The 14300-nt window shown below is 32.0% G+C and overlaps 1 protein-coding gene and 1 pseudogene across 2 annotated transcripts; one reads left to right on the forward strand and one right to left on the reverse strand.

Moving 5' to 3' along the window:
- Positions 1-250: 250 nt before the first annotated feature.
- LOC114406748 lies at positions 251-2848 on the reverse strand (annotated as a pseudogene).
- Positions 2849-10246: 7398 nt separating this feature from the next.
- LOC114406749 (receptor protein kinase-like protein ZAR1) lies at positions 10247-14042 on the forward strand. 2 transcript variants are annotated; one of them, XM_028369545.1, is made up of 2 exons: positions 10247-11779; positions 13254-14042. In XM_028369545.1, exons 1-2 carry the CDS (start codon positions 10471-10473, stop codon positions 13892-13894), a joined length of 1950 nt encoding a protein of 649 aa, XP_028225346.1. In that variant the 5' UTR covers positions 10247-10470; the 3' UTR covers positions 13895-14042. The 2 variants fall into 2 exon arrangements, with proteins under 2 accessions (XP_028225346.1, XP_028225347.1); XM_028369546.1 differs by having other exon boundaries at positions 10249-11773.
- Positions 14043-14300: the final 258 nt, after the last annotated feature.

The following is a 14300-nucleotide window of genomic DNA, read 5'->3' on the forward strand; positions in this document are numbered from 1 at the left end:
CATCGTAATCCATTCTGGAAAGGTTATAAGAGAGAGAGATTACTGTTCACCTTCACCAATCTAACGCCCTCACTTAACCTTCCTAGAAGGATTCTTAGCTCACACACAAATTAATATAGCAGCAAAGATCTTTGAGTTCCAGTCAGCTAATGGTATATGAAGCACACACTTGAATGTAGTAAAAACTCTTAATTTTTGTTTTTGTTTTTTGGTGTTTAGTTAATCCTAAAATTTAGGTCCAGAAGTGGAATGCAATAGGAAGCAAAGTGAAATATTTACCGTTTAGCCAAAAATATGTTGTCAACACTCAACACCATATAATACAGATTTCAGGATTTGTCATATTTCTAGAATCCTAAGAAAGAAAATTCAATGTTCTCATATGATAACCTAAATAAATGTATGCATTTAAAGACCCAAACAGGAGTTCCCAATTGCGATTGATGCAATCCATTGGAGCCTCCAAGGTGTGTCATTGCAATCTAGACTAACTACAATCATAAGACACTACTATTGGCAATTTGGTATGATTTGGCAGGAATATCAGGAACCTGTTCAACGATCCATCCTCATCAAGAAGCAACTCTGCCTTGTGATGACAAGTATGGAAGTTATTTTGTTTAAGGAGGTCGACACAAGGTACATAATTTGCGAATTCACATAAGGCCATGATGTAAGTAGTTGCTGTAAGGAATGAATACAAGTAGTTGCTGTAAGGATTTCGAAAGACTGAGATCTTTCCCTCCAAAACCTGATCACAAACTAAACAGAATACCTCCAATCTTCCCTCATTATTTAAACCTATCAACTCAACAATAACAGAATACCTCAGATCTTCTCTCATTAACAATAACTAACTCTAACCCCTTCAGCTAACGGTAACAGAAACCAACCCATAGGGCTTGCCTAACACAATCCTAATTCTTAACATTACCTAGGAAAATAGATATACATAAATTTAACCCGTAAGAATGTAAAACCCAAAACACAGTAGATAAGCATATGTTACTTTAAGGGCATAAAAAACTAACCTGAAGATAGATATAAAGATGATTGTTAAGTAATAAGCAAAATTTTGGCTATCCGAAATTTCTTCTCAGCGCTAAGTAAGCTAAACACTTCAGTAACATCAACGAGATGCGTCTGTTTCATGTACCTGAATCATTGAAATGGAACAATAATGAATTGAAAAGAGAACATACAAGTTCATAAGCTAAGCCATATATGGGAGTACAGAAAAAGTATGTGCATAATGATTCATTTAATTAACTCTATTTCTTGTCAATGCAATTTACTTTCGATATTTATGTGGACAAGATATATATATAGTCACAGTATTGTAAATTCACAATATGTCAGAAATTTTCAAACATAAAACTAGTTACCATGAGTTCATTTTATTGGCACAACCAAATGGCAGGATACAACAAATTAAAACCTCAAGAACACAACTAGTAATTTCAATTAATTGAACAATAACTCTCAATATAAACAAACAGAGTTTACAGAATTCCAGCTAATTTGTCAGCATGAATAATCCTAAAATTAAAAAAGAAAAATATAATCTGAGTCAATGCAGTTTCATTCATAAATTCATCCTACCCGGATGACAATAAATAAAGAATAAACCAATAAGTTAAAGCTGCCGGACAGGGCAGTCAAAAACCACTATTCCATGTATCATTCCACTCTCAGTTACGATGCTAAAATAAAATTGATAATCAACAGCATGAATAACTGCTATGTTTTGAAAAAATTTCAATGTCTTTAATATCAATTGTATAACAATATTGAAAAATGAAGTTGAGTTGACCCATATTCTCAAATGAAAAATTGTTGCAGATAACTTTTTATAAATCATGACCAATGAAAGATAATAAAATGAAGAGTATTCCTTCAGTGACACAGAATTTCTTTGGATCAATTACTTATTATTTAAATGAATGCATCTAAGTTCCAAGCCTCCAACTGTTATACTATCCTTAGTTCTTCGCTCCCATTATTTATGCCCCAAAACAAAGTAGATCCAGGCTTGTAATTTATGTAAGGAAGAAAAGAAAAAGACAAAAGTCCAATCCAAAATACTAGTCCATTAGGTGGGAGAGCAGGGAAAGAATCACATCAAGCTTAGACTACCCCCAAAAACAATCACTTCAGCAAATTTGCAAAAGGGGGAAAATCATGTAATGCATTTCATGAAATTTGAGCTGCACATGCACATTGGTGACCTTTTTGTTGCAAAATTTTGTACCTACAGCATCACATGATAGCATGTAACAGGAAGCGTCATAAAAAACATGATCCAATGACCGGTTAAAAGGCAGAAAGCGCACAATAATCCCTGTCCAATAAACTCAGGAACGATGAAGTAGTTAATCCGAGATGAAGCATCATACGGGTTGATAAAGTCAGCTTCCAAGTCAGACAAAATCAAAACCTTCGACCCAATAAAAAAAAAAAAAAGCAAACATTTTTAGATTCATCAAAGCTAAAAAAAAATCAACATGAACGTGACTCGTCTCTTACTATTCAATCGCATTGGAATAAAATAACGAGCTTTTGGAATGGAAAGAAAAAGAAGTCAAATACCTGGTAGAACGTTGAGGCTAAAAGGGTAAAGTTGAGAGGTAAACAAAGCACAAGCCAAAAAGAACAAATCCAAACCCATTGTTAATTTGCAAAGAAGATATGGATAGGTGGAGTATATTGATTGGAGGAAGGTGGTGAAACCTCAACAAACTGAAACAGTTGACAATGTTTGAGTTGTTGCCTTGTTGGAACACTGCACACGGACAAGGTGGTGATGCCTCGACACGACAGTTGTTAATTCCTTGTTTGGTTTAGGAAATAGAATATTTTCAACAATAATTTTAAATTTTAAATCTTCCTACAACATTTTGCTATTAATTATTAATCGTCTCATTTTATACGAAAAACATCTGATGTTTTCTCCTACAGCAAAACCATCAGACGAGAAAATCATACTCGAGTGAAATACACTTATTATGGACAATAAAATATTTAACTTAGTTATATATTTAAATTTTGAGTTTGATATCTCTTATTAAATTAGAATAATCTCACAACATTTATTGTTGATTTATGTGTTTAAAAGTATTAGTATAATATTTTTAAAAGTTTAATGTTTGTGCACCAATACTGTAAAAATAATTTTATAATATCATTCAATCATAAATAATCGTTTGAATTATTTTAAAATGATTATTATTTAAAAAAATAATAAATTTATCATACATAATATATTATTATGAGTATATATTCTTTTTTACGAGTATATATCCTTTTTCTCATGTTTTAAGAGGTGTAAATATAACAGTTTAAAATAATTAAAGGAGTATATATATGTGTGTGAAAAAATGAGAAGTATCAGCAGAAAAAAATTGATGAAATCAGGGAATATTTGATTTAAATTTAGTTATATTTTTACGTTTTTGTTTTAAACCGTTGTTTGAACACTATAATTCATGAGGCTGAAAAGGTAAGCTGACCCAATATATCCATAGTATTCGTAAAACATTATTGTAAAATATTTTAATACATAATGAATATCGGTGGTCGGTGAAGCATTTAAATTAAATAAGGGTAAATAGTTAATTTCGTTTCTTAATGTATAGTTCGCTGACACATACATCTCTGGAAGATGAAAATACACAATTTAATTCCTAAAAGTGTAAAAAGTGCACAAATATATTCCGCCGTTAACTTTTATCTGTTACCGTTAATAAAATAACCTACGTGATGGACAAATTTATGAAGTGAAATGATTGTCAACGTGGATTGTTAGCATAGGGGCATATTTGTCATAATATTATTTTTTTTTCGTCTTCCTACTCCATTGACAAATGTATCTCCTGAAATATGAAAATGCAAAATTTAGTCCCCGAAAGTATAAAAAGTACGACAAATATATCTGAACGTTAATAATGAATTGTATAAAAGAGAAGTTAGGAAAAAAAAGATTAAAAAACTCTAAAATACAACTTAAGATTTGAACTCTTATACTTTAATTATCTATCTATTTATCCATCTATCAAATTGTTAATTAGTTTTTTAATTAATCAATATAACTACTTATTTTCCAAAATAAAATAATTTTCTTTAGTTTTATGATATAAAAAATTGAGTTACCATTTAAAAAAATGAAAACCTTTTATTTCTTGAAATTTTTTATTTTTTCAATTAATTATTAATCTTTATTACGTACTTTGTCACAGTATGTCAAATGGAATGTAAGGTTAATACAGCTCTTACATCAACAAGAGATATAACTCTACGTCCCAAAGGCAAAGAATAGACTTCTGTATTAATTTTTTTTAAGTTAACCTCTGTATTAGTTTGAACATTATTGTATTTTTATTTAAAGTTATTTGAGTTATTTATTTATTAGTAACGATTTTTATTTCATTCATATTATGTATAATAAGTATTGTCTCGAGTGAAAACACATTAGATTTATTTAAGGGATTATTTCATATTTGAGGTATATATATACATTTTATTGATTAAGGAGAAAAATTTATAATTCCACTTTAACTTTATCTAGTTTAAATTTTGTGAGACTTTTTTTTAAAAAAAATAGTTGATTAAATTCTTTTTTTAAAATAAATTTGGTCCTACGACCGATTGTGTTTATTTTACTCAAAACTCTCGACATATTATTTTAAAGATTAAAAGTGAGAAATTTAGTAGAAATTTGATAAAATTATAAGATATAAGATAAAGTTTTTTTAACAATAAAGATTAAAGTTTGACAAGAAAATCAAAATAACATAAATATATATATATATTAAAAGAAAATTTAAAAAATATATTGTATAAGTACTAAACGAATAAGATGAGTAAATTATAAATAATAATAATAATTAGTCACAATCTATTATTAATGTCCAGATATATTTATCGCACTTTTATACTTTTGGAAACTAAATTTTACATTTTCATTGTTGAGGGACGCATTTATCAGCGGGGTGGGAAGACAAAAAGTCAAAAATATATTATGACAAATATGCATTTATGCTTGCAATCCACATTGTCATTCATTTCATTCACAAATTTGTTTTTCCGTGTCACGTAAGATATTTGATTAATGGTGATCGATGAAAGTTAACGGTTAGATATATTTATCGCATTTTTTATATTTTTTGGGACTAAATTTTATATTTTCATCTTTCAGATACACACATTTATCATCGAATTACACATTGAATGATAAAAATGACTATTTACCCATTAAATAATCTTCCATAACCATAACCATTCCACATAGATTCTTCTGGAAACGAACTAATCAACCAATCAATATTTATTTCTGAACATTAGTTAACCAAAACCTCGGATTAGCCATCACACGATAATTTTCATTTTACCTTTCATCTATTAACTCTGCAATGGATTAATACATAAACTTATGCATCTGAGTAAATCTTGAGCTATGGCCGGGAACAAGAAGACTATCGTGATTCGCGGAGGAGCAATATTTTAAATTCCCTGCAATTATAAGGCATGTGAGCATTCCACTGTGTATGAGAACCGTTTTAGATAATTAAAAAAATTAATTTGCAATAAACAATAGTTTGGCATGCGATTTTACACAAGGCGATTCAATCCCATACCATTCTCTGTTAATTTTTATTGAGGTTTGTACTTTTAAGTTTTTCAATCATTAATTGTGCTCTGGCTTCGTCAAAACTAGTAGTAGTATCATTCTACATCTGAGGTTCAACTAATAATCATTAAATAAATAATGTTTAATTATTTATTTGGTCTTATAGTTTTATCATTTATATATTTTAGTATTTATAGTTTTAAAGTATTTTTTTAGTCTTTATAGTTTACATTTTAATTAATTTGTAATTCCTGTATTTTAAAAGTAACTTTTTTAGTCTTTATAATTTGTATTTTAATTTTTTTAAAATCTTTATAGTTTGAAAGTGATTTTTTTAGTTCTTATACTTTGAAAGTGGTTTTTTTAATCTTTATACTTTATATTTTAATTCCTTTTTAATTCTTATTATCAAAATATAAGTAATATTATCAATTATAATTAACTAAAAATATATTAGCAAGTAATCCGTAACTAATTTATCGCAAGATAATTTGTAATAAAAATACTAGTTGATAATTTATAATTAATTTATAACTAATTATTTTATATATTTTTTTGTAGTAAGAACTAAAAAGTAATTAAAATTAAATTATAGAGATTAAAAAATCATTTTTAAACTATAGAGACTAAAAGAAAATTAAAATACAAACTATAAAGATTAAAAAGACTAATTTTAAATTATAGGAATTAAAAATATATATATAAATTATAGAGACTAAAAAATCATTCTCAAACTATAGGGATTAAAAAGTACGAATCATCATGTAAATAATTTAACCAATAAATACTTGGAAGGGATACCACAAAATATGTAATAGTATTCTGACATAAATTATCAATGAGATATGTTTAACTCATACTAATCAAATTGAACATTTTATATTGACATCGCGATATTATAATGAATTTTTTTTTAACAATATCGTAAGAAAAATTGCATTAACAAAACCAACCATATAAATAATATTATGGAGAAGCTTATTTTATTTTATTTTTTCCTAAAAATACTTTTGGAAAACTTATACAAACAGGTCGATAGCATTCAAAACCTTGGATGATATTGACTATTATTAGTTTATTACCAATCACTATTTTGGATAATTGATATTTTTGGTAATTTGAAACTATAGTGTCCACTAGTTTTAAATAATATTGATACACTTTATACTAATTTCCAACTAAAATCAATTTTAGTGAGTATGATGAACATGTTTTATGGACGAAAAAACCTAACGAAGACACCATTAAACAAATTTTATTCGGTGCCAATTTCAAACTAATTAGTGGCAATTAATTCTTTTGTATGCAGGGAGATTAATGCCAATGTGCATAGTGCCGTATAGCTTTAGGAATGTTATTTTGGATATTTGGTGTCTTCTTGTGTAATGCTCAACTGCTGATTAGTTAAAATAACTTAAATAACAGTCATTTTAAAACAGAGAAAGTATAATCATACCTCTCAGAGTATTGAATTTTATTCTTTCCAGACTTAAGTACAATGTGGGAACAATGTCTTGGTCGTGCATTTTTTGGATTTACTTGTTGATATGCAAATGTAATGTAAGCTCTGAACCCGCACCGCACATGCTAAGGTTCAAAAATTGAGACTAAGATTAAATACTACCAGTATGAGTCATGTATTAAATTTACAGAGAGGAATAAAATTTACACTGAATAAAAATTGTTGAATGGTAAGGGAACTGGGAACGTATCTATTTATGATTAAATTCAATCTAACTTATTTATTTCAGAAAACAAAAATAAGTTGAATGGATGAGTTAAATTATTGCACTTAATGAATGGTTAATGGCCTTTTTTTTTTCAATCCATTATAACATTAAATATTAAAAATAGGAGTAGATCAAGTATTTATTTCTATTGTTATTAAAAACTTTTTTCTTCTTCTTCCATTGTTCCATATACTTTTCCATCACTGTGTGAGTCACTCGCAATAATATTGTAACGAGTAAAAAAATATTTTTTAAATATAATGAACATTTACTAGGATGGATCAAATATTCATCCAAAAAAATATATTAATAATTGAAGTAAATAATTTGAGGTAAATGAAACATTTATCCTATTGGAAGGTAAGAAGAGGAGGGAATTGAAGGAAGTTTTTAAATAAATAGTGTGATCTTACACTTTATTATAAGAGAAAGGTTATTTCATAACGATATTTGGCATCGACAAATCTAAAATATCGTTGTGAATAAAATTTTATTGAGATATATTTTGAATTGTTTAATATTATCCCAAAGAAAAAAAATCTTACATTAAATGTTGTTGGCATAAAGGTTATTAACATAAAATAGTTTTCTTTTGTCATTAACTAATATTTTTCTCAGCAACATTGTTGACATAGAAAAACACTTTTTTTTACATTGACATTAAACTTTAAAATTAAAATTAAATAGTAACTTTTGCATTGATAATGAACATTGTTGACATTAAAAGTAGTATTTCATGACAACAAACATGTCGGCATAGAAATACACTTTTTGCAATATCATTAGAGATAAGTTTTGTTATTGTGATAAATATATTTTTTCCTATAATATTGACCTTGACAAAAAGAAGATATTATCCTAATCATAATCAAATATCACTATCAAAATGTCTATCTTCACCAAAAACTCAGAGAACATGTTTGTAAATTAGGTGAAAAATGATTTTTGAAGAAAAAATATTTTTACAAAAGGATCAAAATCTTTAATTTTGCTTTTACTTTGATTTTATCCATTGAATCTGCATTGAAACATGTATTACAACAATTTCAATTACAAATAAAACATGCAATTACTTATAGCTGAAAAAAAGCCATTACAAATTTGATTTTTTCTTGTTGTGCTTCCACCATACCTATATATATATATTCAATTCCATTCGATTTCACTATACCATAAAGGGCACTAGATTTTTTTTTCAATCCACTTTATAGAGTCGACCTTTTTCATGATGACCCGCAATTTACATGGTTGACTTAATTAGTTCAAACTTTGTAATAGTTTAGCTTTGTGAGACCTCCTGCATCCGCCCTATGTGGGCTACATGATTATTGATAAGATAAGTAGTTTCTGTAAACCATTTATAGTCCCAACTAAAAATATTCAACATTTTTTCTTAAGAATATCCAAATATACCATCCAATGAAAATATAAATTTCAAATATAGTAGTAGATAAAGAAACTCTTGCATCTATCTTTTTATTTTTGGAATAGGAGAAATAAATTATTATGTAAAAAAAAGTAGTAATTAATTATTTTTCATCTATCTTTGTTTTGGGAATTTATTCAAACTGTTCAATTAAGGCTCGTATTCAATGGAATAAAAAAAGGCTTCACACGTTGAAAACAAACCGAAATTGAAGAACTTGTGACTTGTGAGTAAAACTGCATTTAAAATTTGCTCAGTAGTATTTTTTTTACTTTTCTTTTCGAACAGCAAAAGGATTATATATTGATTCAGGAAAAGAAATACAATACAGTGTAATATCACCAGGAATGCCATACTACACCGCATTTAAAATTTGCTTAGTTGTAAATAAGTTCAAATTGTCTTTGCCCTCATATGCTAACACAGAAAAGCCTTGTTAATCATGATGGAGCACCGATAGACTAAACAAAAAAAAAACAGTAATTAAGGATGAATTCAATGTATTACTATTAATTAAATAGTGGACTTTAGTCAGTTTCATTTGATTATTTTAAAAATCATTGATTATATCAATTTCTTGAGAGAATATTTTATTTTTGAAAAATAATTTCTATTCAAACATGTGCTCATTTAATTAAATTCATTTATGGGACGTAAAGAAAATTCAAAAAATAAAAAGAATCTTAATTGCATACTAGGATATTTTTGAATCCTGTAAATGGATTTGCTGGATCTAGACAGGTAGCACAGCATAAGCCCATTTTGGTGGCAACTGCAAAGTAAAAGGAGACTAACAGGCGTGGTGTCCTTGAGGAATGATTTTCTGACACCAAATAAAAATACGCTAAACTACAAACTGATAACTGATGAGTGATTTTTCTGACACTAGAAAAAGCCAAAAAATATGCCAAATTACCAACACACTACACTGCACTGTATGCGTCCACAGCAGGAAGTCACTACTATAACATTACAAAATATTTATAATCATTTTAAATTTTCAGTAGAAACAACCTTTATATAATCCAAAGGCTTGATATAATATTGTAAATTTTTTACTGTATTTACATGTAAAGTAATCATCTATTTAACCTGTTTGATTTTTATCCCGTAAATTTTGTTTAAGCTAACAATAATCACACATTATAAATCAAATTAATCTTTAATTTAGTGAAGCACAGTAGCACGCATTATAAATCCAATTGAAGCACAGTAGCACGCACTTAATTTTCATTTAAAAAATAATGTTATTGATCAGTCATTCCTCTAACCAGATCACAGAACAACTGTTGCATGTTTTTTTTTTTTCTTTTTTCTGGATGAACTCAATCAATAATCTGAATTTGAAATGCGAACCCAAGTTGACTGAACCCACTTGAAGACATAAAGACCCGACACCAATTTTCCAATATCACAAATATTTAATTATTCATTTAAGAAGTAGTACTTGTACTACTGTATTTGTTTATAGTTAGCGTTACAGTAGTAGAGTATTAAAAGTAGAAGAAGAGGGAAGAAGCAAGGACGATCAGAGAAATTCAAACAACACAACAAAACCTCGAGAAGTAAACCAATTTCAAAATCCACACCATTCTCATTCCCCTTCTCCTTCTGTACTTTCCGTTACGAACTTGCCTAAAAACAACTAAATGCTTCAACTTCACTAACGTTATAGTATCGTGTCAACAATGCCAATGCATCACCATCTTCTTCTTCTTCCCCTTCTCTTCTCTCTTGTTTCTCCGATGACCTCCCTCAACTCCGACGGCCTCTCCCTGTTAGCTCTCAAAGCGGCTGTGGACGCCGACCCCACCGGAGTTCTTACTTCCTGGTCGGAAACCGATGTCACCCCATGTCATTGGCCGGGAATCTCCTGCACCGGCGACAAAGTAACCCAACTCTCCCTCCCAAGAAAAAACCTCACCGGTTACATCCCTTCCGAGTTAGGCTTCTTAACCTCCCTCAAAAGACTAAGCCTTCCGTACAACAACTTTTCAAACGCGATTCCACCATCTCTATTCAACGCCAGGTCACTCATCGTTCTCGACCTCTCTCATAACTCTCTCTCCGGTTCCCTCCCTAACCAGCTTCGCTCTCTCAAGTTCCTTCGCCATTTGGACTTATCCGATAACTCCCTCAACGGCTCCCTCCCTGAAACACTCTCCGATCTCACCTCCCTCGCCGGAACCCTCAATCTTTCCTTCAACCACTTCTCCGGCGGGATTCCGGCGACTCTAGGAAACCTTCCGGTCGCCGTCAGCCTCGACCTACGCAACAATAATCTCACCGGGAAAATCCCGCAAATGGGGACCCTTTTGAACCAGGGTCCCACCGCGTTTTCTGGTAACCCTGGACTGTGCGGTTTCCCATTGCAGAGTGCTTGCCCTGAAGCGCAAAAGCCTGGGATTTTCGCTAACCCTGAAGATGGTTTCCCTCAGAACCCCAATGCGCTTCACCCGGATGGAAATTATGAGAGAGTGAAGCAGCACGGTGGTGGGTCCGTTGCTGTTCTTGTTATCTCCGGGCTCTCCGTCGCGGTTGGCGCGGTTTCGCTGTCGTTGTGGGTTTTCCGGCGAAGATGGGGGGGTGAGGAAGGGAAATTGGTGGGTCCAAAATTGGAGGATAACGTGGATGCGGGAGAGGGGCAAGAGGGTAAATTTGCTGTGGTGGATGAAGGGTTTGAGTTAGAGTTGGAGGATTTGCTGAGGGCTTCTGCGTATGTTGTTGGGAAGAGCAGGAGTGGGATTGTGTATAAGGTTGTCGGTGTCGGAAAAGGGTTGTCCTCCGCGGCGGCGAATGTGGTGGCTGTTCGAAGGCTGAGCGAGGGTGATGCCACGTGGCGGTTCAAGGAGTTTGAGTCTGAGGTTGAGGCCATTGCCAGGGTTCGTCACCCCAATGTCGTTCCTTTGAGAGCTTATTACTTTGCGCGTGATGAGAAGCTGATTATCACTGATTTCATTCGCAATGGAAGCTTGCACACAGCCTTACATGGTAATGGTATCAATTCCTTGTCTTTCTTTGTTAAATTAAATTAAATTTCCTGACTTTACTCATTTGGGGTAGTTTACTACTTATTTAATACTTCAGTTAATTGTCACATATGATGTTAATGTAATTATGTATGCTTTTTATGCCAAATCGTGAATATATTATGGGGTTTCTTGTTGCACTTTAGATGGGACGAATTTGCTGTCTAGTGTAGTGGCACAAGGCCAATGCTTAGCCTTGAACTTGCGGGGATGGTTTTTTGGTTTCGGGAAAGTGAAAACATGCTGCTTATTATGTGTGTGCGACTTTGAATTGATGATGGGCACCATGTGATGATGAATTCAAATTCTAACTTTTACTTTTCAAGGGTCAATTATGTGATCATGTGATCATTAGAGCATCGTGATAATTGTACTGGGACATAGTATGCAGGAGCCGGTGGATGAAACATTTACCTGTTGCTACTTGCTACTTTCGCATGTGGTTTTTCTTTTTCTACCCTTTAAGTGGTGTTCCGTATTTGCACTACATATTTTGAGGGGCCATGGCCATTGTGTTCTTTTGTGAATTGTGCCTTTGCTCGACAACCAAAGTCCCCTTTTTATGTGTCTTTTGTTTGTGATCACAAGAGCTATAGCTTTATGCTGGTGAATACTGGGTATCTGAAGCGATGCTGGCAACTAACTTGTGCATGACCCATTATTTAAGATGAGTCCTACTCCCTTTAATGAATCAAACATAAAAGAGTATGGTAGAGTGTGTTTTGCAAATTGCTTTTACCAGTGATAAAAGAGTAAATTGGAATAAAGTATGGTACAAATACAATGTGTCTTGCTAATTGCCTACCATTTCACTTAAAGATGGCTCGTATTAACTTACAGTTGTTTTAGGATTTCTTGTGGCCATTCAATCAAATTCAAATTCGCACTGAATATTTTGCACGGCCCTAGTTTTGTTGCAAAAGTGATAGCTGCAAAACTGACCCCATTTGGGTGATTGAAAATCCCTTGGTCCCAATGCAATCATTGTCATACCTCATCAGTGATTTGCCACGGTAGGTTAAGTGCAGCTGATGATCATTGTCTTCTAGTGATTCTGGCTGCATATCCACTGGATTTCTTTATGCTTTAACTTGTAGTGTGGTGGTCCTCAAAGTATAAAGATTTATGTTCTGCTCTGATATTTTGAGCATTCTAACAATGAAGTCACAATTTATCGAAATTGATGTTAAAACGAATGGTTATGCGGTAACTCTATTACATATGAGGTGCTGTTGGGGCAAGGTCATTGACATTATTTGCTCCATAACATGTGAAACCTCCCACGATTATGGATGTACTGCTTCTCATTTTTTGCCTATATACTGAATTTATCTAAAACTCTGCTATAGGTGGTTCTGAGGTCACTTTCAGTTTCCACTTTCCACTCATTAGGACCGTTTTCAAGCATTTTCTGCTCACTATTTGGTGTTTTATGGTTGCAGGTGGGCCTTCCAATTCATTGCCACCATTATCATGGGCAGTAAGGTTAAAAATTGCTCAAGAAGCGGCAAGAGGCTTGATGTATATACACGAGTTCAGTGGTCGCAAATATATCCATGGCAACATAAAGTCAACTAAAATCTTGCTGGATGATGAGCTCCATCCATACGTATCAGGTTTTGGACTTACTCGGCTGGGTTTGGGCCCGACAAAGTCTGCCACAATGGCACCAAAACGAAACAGCTTGAACCAATCTTCTATAACCACTGCAATGAGTTCAAAGGTTGCAGCTTCCTTGAACCACTACTTGGCACCCGAGGTGCGCAATACTGGTGGCAAATTCACTCAGAAATGTGATGTATATTCTTTTGGTATAGTGCTGTTAGAACTTTTGACAGGTAGAATGCCAGATTTTGGAGCAGAAAATGATCATAAGGTACTAGAGAGTTTTGTAAGGAAAGCATTCAAGGAGGAGAAGCCATTATCTGATATCATAGATCCAGCACTTATCCCTGAAGTTTATGCTAAAAAGCAAGTCATTGTTGCATTCCATATTGCTCTAAACTGCACTGAACTTGATCCAGAGTTGCGACCTAGAATGAAAACCGTGTCAGAGAACCTTGATCACATCAAAATACAGTGAGAAACAAGAGATGTCTTAGTGTAGTGGGGTTGATTTTGTAACTCACGGGCTAGTAGATGTATCTCTTTCTTCCATTTCTCAATGGAAATTGTTTCCTTTCACCTTTATTTAAAATCAAGGAACGGCCCAAATTGATTGGTGTGGTAAATATTTTCCTTCTTTTTACATCCTGTTTACTTCAAAATACAAATCCTACGGATTCGCATTGAACACCTTGCTTAAATTTTACACCCAAAATTGCTTTCAATGTAAAAACAACTGAACTTAAATCACTTCGTTTCAAAATCAATTTTAACTAGTCAATTTTGCAAATGCTTACACAAATTCATGCTACGTTATGTGTTGTTCAATGGCTAAAACCTAATAACTAGGCTACAAAAAGCATGTATTCAGAACTTTCTAGTGG

This window comes from Glycine soja, chromosome 3 (assembly GCF_004193775.1).
Source record: "Glycine soja cultivar W05 chromosome 3, ASM419377v2, whole genome shotgun sequence".
In the NCBI taxonomy this organism is placed as follows: Eukaryota; Viridiplantae; Streptophyta; class Magnoliopsida; order Fabales; family Fabaceae; genus Glycine; species Glycine soja.

Coding starts and splice junctions, on each gene's coding strand:
- LOC114406749 (XM_028369545.1), top strand. CDS start 10,471: ATGCCAATGCATCACCATCTTCTTCTTCTTCCCCTTCTCTTCTCTCTT. Junction 11,780..13,253: donor CACAGCCTTACATGGTAATG/GTATCAATTCCT, acceptor TTATGGTTGCAG/GTGGGCCTTCCAATTCATTG.